The 10,838-nt window shown below is 34.5% G+C and overlaps 2 protein-coding genes across 2 annotated transcripts in view; both read right to left on the bottom strand.

Moving 5' to 3' along the window:
* Nucleotides 1–871: 871 nt before the first annotated feature.
* On the bottom strand, nt 872–3,690 carry LOC128184425 (high-affinity lysophosphatidic acid receptor-like). The gene is made up of 2 exons (XM_052853876.1): nt 3,482–3,690; nt 872–2,147 (listed from the first exon to the last, which is right to left on the bottom strand). The coding sequence occupies exon 2, from the start codon at nt 2,069–2,071 to the stop codon at nt 935–937; it is 1,137 nt and encodes a 378-aa protein (XP_052709836.1). The 5' UTR covers nt 2,072–2,147; nt 3,482–3,690; the 3' UTR covers nt 872–934.
* Nucleotides 3,691–4,603: 913 nt separating this feature from the next.
* Nucleotides 4,604–10,838, bottom strand: part of LOC128185868 (T-complex protein 1 subunit theta-like) — a 6,592-nt gene continuing 357 nt past the window's right edge. Inside the window, exons 2-16 of the mRNA XM_052855543.1 lie at nt 10,626–10,716; nt 10,132–10,343; nt 9,818–9,887; nt 9,305–9,433; nt 8,961–9,022; nt 8,476–8,613; nt 8,103–8,174; nt 7,679–7,852; nt 7,204–7,291; nt 6,952–7,067; nt 6,612–6,683; nt 6,279–6,371; nt 6,079–6,150; nt 5,673–5,792; nt 4,604–5,190 (exon numbers count right to left, since the gene is read on the bottom strand). Of these exons, the coding sequence (XP_052711503.1) occupies nt 5,125–5,190; nt 5,673–5,792; nt 6,079–6,150; nt 6,279–6,371; nt 6,612–6,683; nt 6,952–7,067; nt 7,204–7,291; nt 7,679–7,852; nt 8,103–8,174; nt 8,476–8,613; nt 8,961–9,022; nt 9,305–9,433; nt 9,818–9,887; nt 10,132–10,343; nt 10,626–10,716 (1,575 nt within the window). The 3' untranslated portion in view covers nt 4,604–5,124. The remainder of the gene's footprint in view (nt 5,191–5,672; nt 5,793–6,078; nt 6,151–6,278; nt 6,372–6,611; nt 6,684–6,951; nt 7,068–7,203; nt 7,292–7,678; nt 7,853–8,102; nt 8,175–8,475; nt 8,614–8,960; nt 9,023–9,304; nt 9,434–9,817; nt 9,888–10,131; nt 10,344–10,625; nt 10,717–10,838) is intronic.

Genomic DNA, 10,838 nt, shown 5'->3' with positions numbered 1-10,838 from the left:
CCAATCGATTTTGTAATGTATGTTCCAATACAAATCATCAATGGCTGTTTTAATGAAATTGAAAATATATAAGTAATAAGGAATCAAGCTTTGAATATTATGAGGTGATCAAATACGGTCGGGCGTAATCAAATCTATCAAAATGCCCCTCGAGCATTTTTTGGGGATTTTATCACCTCCGATCGTATTTGATCACCTCATAATACTCAAAGAATGATTCCATATTCTTAAGATATATAAACGATTATATTGTAATATCCAATTAGTTGGGATAACTTTTAAGGATTATATGGTATGAAAGTGACTTCGCTCTCTTCATAATACGCGTCAAGCGTACTAAAAAGGATGAAGATGCGAGCATTTTTTGCCCATTTAAATCCTCTTTGATGAGATAAATAAGGGCTTTTTTATCTTTATTTATACCCAGCTTTTGTTCTTCGGACTTTGAGTTAATTAATGTCTAATATACATACAGCAATCTTCATTTATACAAGCCTCTGCGGGAACAACAAGGGGAGGGGATCGATTTTGTCACTTCTAAGTCTGATGAGAACATCTTACTTAATATGGTTCTTTGAAATCTCGGCTAAGCATCTTTTTTCTGCAAAATCCATTTAATAGTATTTATTTATACATGTACCTAGATACTGAAATTCAAAGTACATACGCACTAGTGTTTACCGTTGAGAATCGCGTCGCGATAATTTCTTTCTGCTTTTAATTTTACAAGAGCGGACAATTACTCATGGATGCATCAGACAATACGTATAACGTTACAGGAAACGACGTATTTCCAGAATGATTTATTTTCACGTGTAGTGCATGCGTAATGTAAAAGGATACAAAATATAAACCACTCAAAAACGAGACATAACAATTTCAGTATAATTGATTTATACAGTGAGCAAGACAAACACGTGACAGGTTTTTTTCCTTATTTACTGCCGACAGTTCCGGTTTTTTCGCGGTACTCATAAATGGCGGCAGGATTCACCCTCCTTCTAGTGAAGACTTTGAATTTCAGGGAAAACTTAAACGTAGTCGGAATATACTCTGCACATGCCTCACGGAACTTTGAAATGTATATAAAATATATGATTGGGTTAATGGCACATTTCACAAAACCAATCCAAACAAGAATGGTGTTTCGAACACACCCGTACGTTCCAACGATGTTACTGATCATTAGATTCATACCATACGGTGTCCAGCATATGGTCAATACAATGAATAATATCAATATTGTTTTAAATGATCTGGTTTTAAAATGTATGTCAATGTGGGAATTTTTCTTCTTATGAATTATGGGTAATCCTAATTTCCCGTTGCTAATGGTAACACTCACGTGTGAATCTAATTCGGGACAGTTACGTATTCGCAACGCGTCTCTGCGCACTTTATCAATGATACAGACATAGGAAAACCCCATGGCAATGGTTGGGAAATAATTAACAAAGCATATTTTCGATAACAAATAAATTAACTCAAAACTATCTCTATGAATCCCGTAGACGCATTGCGTTTGCTTGGGGTAAAATTTGTATTTGCCCCAACCAATCAACGGCGGCAACGTCAATAGAAGAGATAAACACCATGCCACCACTGTCAATATCTTGGCATGCGCAGTGGTAAGTTTGTCGCGTCGCTTGACAATGATTCTGTAGCGATCTATGCTGATGGCAAGAAGAGTCAAAATCCCTGTTGACACAAATGTTTCCTGGAGAAAAGCAAACATCTGGCACGGGATATTCTCCATAATCTTGTCCCTCCAGAAAAGCATGAGTATGGCAAGAGGCATGCAAACAGCTGATAAAAGGATGTCGGTTAGAGCCAGATTGGCCAGTAGAATATTGATGGCCGATCTCATTGCCGGATTGTTGTAAACAATTAGACAGACGACAGAGTTCCCCACGCATCCAATAACGATCACTAGAACCAAAAGAATGGCCAAAATAACCCTCAGTGTCAATGGCAGTGACGCCTCTTGACCAGCAAACGGTAACGTCAGAGTAGTGTTATTTAGGTCAATGATGACGTCATTAGAGATAGTGGTGTTAAATCCAGAAATCATCCGTCACAAACAGATGCTGCTTCTGAGATTTCCGTCGATTTCCTAGTTCTTCTCTCTAGTCCATTATGATAGATATCTGGAAGAAAAAAAATGATGTATAAAGTTCCTTGTTTGTAAATCGCAGGTGTGTTCGAACGGTTGTCTGGGAGGTGATTTGGTAAAATCTGCCAAAATTTGAGAAGACTGCGTGGTCACGGCCAGTTTTAGACTACACTAATCTCTTTTTGACTAAGGGCTTTGTAAAACGCTATAGAAAATTTAAAGATATTCAAATTTCTATTTTGAACAAATTACTAGTATTTGATAATTCAAATATTTTAAATATTTGAATTATCAAATAATTTGGTTTATGGCTTAAATATTTTTCTTAAAACCTCAAAGGGGCGTGGTCACGATTTTTGTCAAAATTTATTTTTCCGATTTTAGTGATTACAATGCTTCATTAAGGCATTTTTAATGAGCAACCAGAATTTGAGTGTCATTCTTTGAGTTTTAGAGCTTGCTTTTCTTTGCTATGTAAAGCTTTTGTTTACAGTTCGAATGTTGAAGTGAAAATTCCAATTCTAGGCCTAAAATGAATGTGTTTTACGTTAGGAACTGTTTATTTATGCTTAAATTAAAATGAATAAGAAAATTCATTTGATCATCAGAAATGCATTCCTAAAGCATTGTATTTAATAAAAACAGAAAGATAGAATTTGACCAAATAAAATCGTGACCATGCCCCTTTAAGGTTGATCTTATAGGTGATTTGTTGAGCAACCAGGCTGCATTAAATTGCGATTGCTTTTTCATTCATTATCATCATTATATAGACCATAAATAGTGAACCAGTACTTCCCCCGAGATAAGGCTTAAAGCACTTAGTACATCACAAAGGGACAATTTATCGCAAGATTATATATAAGAAAGCCGCATTTCAAAATCCCTCTGTTGAGATTGATCACATTTACATGTTTTGTCAAAGCCCCTGCTCTTGTGAAAAAAGAGCAAAAAATTGGAAAATGACAAACATTATTTATAAAACATTCATTTGCAAATACATATACAGAATATAGATCTCTAACTACATACATGTATTGTAGGTGTGTCTATTATATTGAAGCGTCTACATAAATCATTACAGATAACATTGTTAGAGGCATGGCCAATATTTCCTGCCACAATATGATTTCATATTTTCCTAATGGTTATAGTTCATTTCAGTACATGTACATGTATTGTCATCTCTCAATGCTCTCTAATTACCCTTATAGTCTACATTCCACAGTCAATTACAAAACCAAAAAAAAAATTAACCACATCAAAATTTGTTTCTTTAGATCTATAACCATGGTCATGTTTCCGTCCAAAAATCTGTAAAATATAGACGAGAATTTAGTGCTAATGGGAGGAATCGGTAAGACTTACCTGTTGCAGGTATTGGAGTTCTATCTGTTGATGAAAGCGTGGTGTATTGGTTCCTCTGTCACTCCGCGCTAAGAGACGAGCTCTCTGTCGAGTGGCGAGTAAACACCGGGGCTATTGATGTATCAGCCATTGGTCGGAATACAACGGCTATAAAGTTTACCTCCAACAGGTGCCCGAGCCAGCTAATTATGGCCGCTGTTTATCTCGCATGCACCTGAAATACACGTCGCGATAGTGAACTGATATTGGTAAAATAATTACATCATATCTGGACATATTGCGGCAATAATTGATATCTTGTTCCAATATATCCTTGTCGAGTAGCAATAGCAAGGATCGGAACATACATGCGTTTTCATTTTTTTTAATCAGGAAATTTTTTATGAAACCATAGGCAATAATAATCTTGGTTATTGCACAGATTCGCAATTAATGTTTTTGATATCACATATTACTAAACTCTGTAACCTTGCAAGTTCATTCGCCGGTTTGAAACTCGACGAACCTTTATCTAGTACATCTTCCGATTAGAAATAAGACCGGGTACATAAGACCTCAGAATCAGGGTAAATGTACATTACTAAGTAAGAATAAAATCGATGCAGCTTTGTTAAGCCACCAAAAAAAAAATTGATACACGGAAATGTAATAAACTATAAATATTTTTCTTTTGAATGATCAATCATAAAAAGTTGTCTTATCTTCCCACCAAGTTTCAAAGATTTGTTTTATTTTTTAAAAGAATTTTTAAATTTTTTAAATTTTAAATTTTTACTCCATAACGCTAAATATATTTTGAAATTTAAAAAAATGAATTTTACTATGGTATCCATTCAATTTTACAAAAATATAAAATGTGTCTAGATGAGTTGTAATGAAAAAAAGTTTTAATTGGCAAATTGATGGAAGGAACCTTCATGTACAATCGTTGAACATAAAAAGTTGCTTTTCAAGATACCAATGAGGATATTGATAATTCTAAGAAACAAAGTGCCAATCATCTCTATATAAGCGAAAAGGTCAATTTTGTGATATGAACAAATATTTTCACAGAGTTTTACCCACAAACCTGTCGTTTCCTTTTCGTATATTATTCAATGTAATCAATGTAAAAACACTTAATTTGTTTTTGGGAATTCAAGTTTTATTTTCAGATTTATGTAAATATCGGGACATTCACAAAAGCATAAATATTATAAAAAAAAAATATCAGCAACAAATCCTTCACAAAATTTGATCATGTACATTAGGCTTGAAACAACCATCTCACACAAGTTCTCTATGAAATTAAGTCTTGATTCTCCTCCATATTGGAGAAAAATCATGCCTTTTTTATGCATAATATATATCTTGAGGCATAATTAATTAGGTAGCAATCACTGGTCCAGTTTTTATAAAACTTCAACACAAAAGAAATAAAACATAACACATCTAAACATGTGTTAGCCATAATCTGTGTCCACCATTGTCTATAAGATTTATTATTGCAACTCCATTCATGTGCTTAGAGATGAACATGAACCGTTGAACTGATGAGGGGAATGAACTCTGAACACATCTGATGTTTGTGACAACTGCAATGAGATGGTGTGGGCCAGCCTTGTTGATAGTCTGTTAGGATTAGCTAATCATCATAATCTTCATTAATCCTCATCCCAGTCTTTGTTCTCTTTGGGTTTGGGACCTCCAGCAGCTTTAGCCATGATAATCTGTTGATGCATGAAATAGAAAAAAAACCATTTTAATAGTATATGCATGTATTTTTCATCAATGGGTGTGCACAACATTTCACCTAAAACTTTTTCTAGACTTGTATCGCTATCAGTTTGATCAATGTCGAAATACAATTATGAATTCATAGCCAAGTTTTAAAATGGTGGGTTCTAAAGATTAAAATGCAACAGAAGCAAAAATATTCGTAAGTAAAATAGTAATCAACCACACACAATAGAGGATACTGTATACAGGGTTATTTTCGTCCTGTGTTATTTTCGCCCTTCTTCACCTGCAAACAGTTTTGTCTCACCTTGTATCCCGCCAGACATAGTTGTGCTCAAAGAGGGATAATTTGAGACAATGGAGTTTGCCCAATTTTTAAATACACCCTCTGATGACGAGGGTGAAAGGGGCGAAAATAAAACGGGGGTGAATATTTCCCTGTATACAGTATCAATTTGGGTGAAAGACTGACCTGGTCCACTTTCAGCACGGTGCAGGCGGCCACGGTGGCGTACTTGAGCCCCCAGAACTTGTTGATGTACAGATCTTGAATGTTGGCCTCTAGAGCATCTCTCACTCCAACTGGCACAGACTGAAAATCAACATAACTCAATGTACACAAGTACATCAATGTTCCACAATCTATGTGTGCTTTTATTTTTTTCCTAGTTTTTGCAGGAGTGGAATCACAAGTATATTGTATTAACTAAGGTTATCCTGGATAATAAATTTCCAGAGTCATTATTCAAAAAAGGAGTTTTAAAATGTTGACAGGTATTTTAGCATCCATCAGATGCATCATAACAAACTTTATTGGTCGAGTTACATGTTACCCCACCCTACTAAGTGGCCTGTTTAAGCCGTGAACCCATACACACCTCCACATCCACTCCGACACTCTTCTTGCCCTCCTGATGAGCTGCATACAGTTTGGACAGGACTTCAGTTCCCTGAGGACAAAGAATTCAAACAATGAAAAATATTCCTTTAATGAATTTGAATGCTAATCCTCTATAAGCTTTACTTATCTTACAAAGGTTTACAACTAACAAAGAAGACAGGGGAGCTGTTGTCTTACCCTTGCTCCAGCATTTTCAGCTAGGGCCTTTGGTACAACTTCTAGAGCTTCAGCAAACTTCACAATAGAATACTGCTCAAGGCCTGGACAACTCTAATAATAAAGAAATTCATATTGTCATTGAGAATATACTTGGACATTTACAAAAATACATGTAGTTTAATAGTAATCTTATCTGGGATCAGTTTGTATACTTGTACATGTAGAAAAAATCATATGACTAAGGTAGAAATCTTTCTGGAAGTGCATAACTGGATATATTTGAAAATTTATAAAAAGTGGATCACATTAATACGGATATTTTGTACAACAGATAGTCAGAATAAAACTTACTTCTCCATAGCTACTGATCTGTTTAGCCAGCTCTATTTCTGTGGCACCTGCTCCTGGCACCATTCTGGAATCCTAGATATGCACAAAGAAAATAATAGCAATATGTTGTCTCCCTCACCAATAAATTAAACACATTCTGGCTACTCATCTTTTCATTAACATAACAATTATCATAACTTAATTGTATCAACTGCATAAATGGTACTGTTGATGTGTACTTAACCTGATGTGTATTTTGTTTGTTTGACACTTTTTAAATCAGAATTTAGATTGTACATGTACTTGGGCAACAAAAAATGTGATATTATTAATGTATTTGAATTAATATAATCATCAGTACCTTGGTGAGAGCTTTGAACGTGTTGACGCCATCATCTATGGCCCTTTCTATGTCATCCATCACATTTTCTGTAGATCCTCGGATGACGATGGTTGAAATAGCACTCTCTTCCGAGTCTGAAATGAAATCGCATCTCCAAGTTAATGCATTATAAAACAAATCATCCCTTATTTTTGCATTACAGTTATGGTATTCATAAATGTAAATTTATCAATATAATTATACAGTTTTTGTTATGAGACAGTAAATTACCTTGTTTGAAAACAATGACAGCTGTTTCCCCAATTTCATCCACATAGACCTTGTCACTGTATCCCGCCTCATCAGCAGTTGGTGGGGTCTGAAGAGAACATTTCAATGCAGTATTAAAGATAAAGTGTTAACAGATTGTTCATTTCAAGAGGACTGGACAAAAAAATTCACTTTCTTCATGTATGCATCACATCAGCACTGTAAACCAACTCCAAAGCCAAAAAATTTGGTTATGTTATAGGCCCTAGCACAAAATGAGCTCATACATGTATATGCTCTCTGTTTCACTTATTACGGATATATACTCATTTACACTAACACATAAATGAGATTATTTAACTTCTACTGTCCTTGAATTTTGGAAGTTTGTAGAGGAAATTCTAACTTCCAGTACTTGAACCTATACCATGCCTTCCTATAGCATTTAGTAATATACAAGTACAAAGTATGTTCAATACAAATCAAAACATCTTACGATTCTTGGTAGAGGGGTGGCTCCTACAGAACGACACAGACGTCGGAGGTCCCACTTGGACATCAGGCGGACCACTAGGAGTTTGTACTTGTTACAGAAATGCTGGGCCAGCTCTCCAACCTTACCCCCAGAAACCACTACAGTACAGCCCGAGTCAGCAATGGCCTTGATTTGCTGTAAAAATCATCATAAGAAACTCAAAATTTGAAATTTAAACATTGCAAAATAATAATTTCAAACAAATCCTTTGAAAATAGATTCAATATATTAAAAGATCTAACAACATGTCCAACTAAGTTAATATTTATACTTAGTTAACTTATTAACTTAGTTAATATTTCTACTTTCAGTTTGGTTATGTGCAAGTCAATTGATTTGATTTGATTTTAACACAGAAATCTTGTTTCCATTACACAATACTAACCTCCTCTACTTGGTTTTCTTCTCCCTTACTGAAATTCATCAACTCTTCACCAGTTTTTATTATGATTGTTCCCTGAAATATAAAATCACATCGAATGAGCTACCCTCTCCATACAATGTCTTAAATTCATGCTGATAACCATTTTTCAACAAAGCAACTCTCAAAAGTTCCATAATGGAAACTTTTGAGAACTGATTCCTGCCTTAGTAAATGCAAAATATAACAACCGGTACAATTAATATCCCCAACATTCATCATATACAAATGAAAATGAACAAATATTTTCTCTGTTTCAGTTCCACATTCCTTTTTGGTGTATAAAAGACAAGCAGTTTTTCTAAAAAGTATTCATTTATTATGAATAATCTCCTACCTTTGTCTCAGTTTGAAGAATATCTAGAGGACATGAATACACTGCAATTTTACATTTTTCTGCCTTGGTTAGCTCCCCTTCTACAGCTCTTTTGAACACCATACCCTGAATGACATCTGTCTGGTGAACTCCTGCCCCCTGCATAAACAAAACCTCCATTTTAATTGTTAGCATGATCAGCATGTTACAATCTAGCAAAACCTCCATTATAATTGTTAGCATGATCAGCATGTTACAATCTAGCAAAACCTCCATTATAATTGTTAGCACATTCAGCATGTAACAATTTCGCAAAGTCTCCAATATAATTCCTAGCACCAACATCAATTTAAAGTAGAACTCATCTTTAACTTTTTATTTATACTTAATTTTTCTTTCCACCTTAAGAATGTATCACAGTGATCATACAAAGTAATATATTTATTCCGCTTCTCAAATGTTTTGCAAAATATGTGATCATATCACGTAAATACAAAGAAGCTTACCAGGATTTTGGAAACTCGAACATTGTCTACATTGAATGCCAGCTTTTTAGTTAGGACAGACACTGAAAAACAAAAATGATTCCCATTAGCAATTTTCTGGTACAGTAGAATTACCACTATTGGTTTGATCAAATACTTTGATAGTTTACTTTACACTGTCTGCATATCTATTGGCTTATCCGTTTCTTCCATGCAAAAATTTACAAGGATTCGTAAGTGAATGGGTTATCAGCTTTATTTTAACTGTCAATGAAGCATCTTTACTATTGTTTCATTATTTATAGAATCATTATAATGATGTTTTAAACAATTCTTCCATTTTCTCAAAACTTGATATTACATACTGCAAGCATCTGCAATGACTTTTGCTAGGAAGTCTTCGTTGCCATACTGTTTGCTCATGACAGCAGTTCTAATAGCTTTAACGACCCCCTCTTTGTCCCTCAGATTCTTCTGTTCTCCACTAACCAGTCCTAAATCAAGAATTAATGCACTCTGAATGAAATAACATTTATAACACAACTTGTAATTGAAAAGTGTACATAAGTTATAATGGATAACTTATAATGCACAAGCAATACCACAAAAATGGTTTTAAAACTTAACACAAAAACTGCAATGAAATCATTTACACAGAGACAAATTGTTTCTAAAGGTTTATTGGGATGCTTATTACTTTAGATTTGCTTTTATGTACCATGAATAAAGAATGTGTTTCATAAATCTTTGATGATTTTTAAAAATGTAGTGGGTATAGAGGGATACTCATGAAATCCATAAACTTTAAGCCACCATGAACCATAACTTAATGAAGAAAATTACACAGTTCCTAAGTTCTTTTTAGGCACTTATCCTACCTGGAAGAATGTCTAATGCTTTCTTCAGGGCTATTTCATAACCTTCTGTGACTTCTGTGACAGATAATCCCTAGATAAATAGAAAGTTTGTCCTTAACACTAAATACATCAGTGTCAGTTATAAGTATTTCAAAACATTATCAACAGGACAGGTATGTATTTTTTTTTACTCATAATAGGAGAAATTGTTGGTCACTAAAGAATACTGAATAGCAGTGATAGCACAAAGTAACAATATTTAATAAAACCTCAATGTAAAAAAAATTCATTATTGATCATTGTACATTAATAGGGTAAAATAAAAAGTTTCTCACCATCCTAATCAACATTTCAGCACTTTCTAACAGTGCCCCGGCAAAAATCATTACAAAGTTTGTGCCGTCGCCCACTTCCTGTTCCTGTTGCTGACAGGCCATCACGATCATCTTGGCAGCTGGATGCTGGACCTCTAGTTCTCTGAGAATTGTTGCCGCATCATTTGTGACAAACAGTTTCTCGATGTGGTTAATCACCATCTTACTCTGACCTGGAAAAGAGGAATATACTATACAGTTTTACAAATGTACTGAAAATCTTAGTGCTTAGGATAATAGAAACAATGGTCTCAATCATTAAGACTTCATTCATGTCACCAATTGGGAATCAAAAACTATTCCTTAATACATGATCCATTTATCATATATCACATAGCATTATATTGAATTGTAGTTTTGTTTGTGAAGGTCTGTCAAAATGTTATTTAAAGTGGTCTGACTGTCACAGTGGTTTGGTTCAAGCCCAAGGATTAAGGATATAAAAAGACATGTACCTAATGGTCCAAATGCTGATCGAGTGGTAGCTGCTAGTTCCTTGCAGGCATCTATGTTTCTATAGACAGCTTCATCCAAGCCACTGTAGTGCTATAAATTAAAACATACAAAAATATCAGTGTTACAGCACAAGGGAAGTAACTCCAAGAGTTTCGCAATATTACGCCTATATTCAGGTCCTCACGTGTTTAAACGGATTATAATTCAATTAA

The sequence above is a fragment of the Crassostrea angulata genome, chromosome 5 (genome assembly GCF_025612915.1).
Source record: "Crassostrea angulata isolate pt1a10 chromosome 5, ASM2561291v2, whole genome shotgun sequence".
In the NCBI taxonomy this organism is placed as follows: Eukaryota; Metazoa; Mollusca; class Bivalvia; order Ostreida; family Ostreidae; genus Magallana; species Magallana angulata.
Note: the sequence above shows the minus strand (reverse complement) of the source record. Positions and strands in the feature narration are given on the sequence as shown.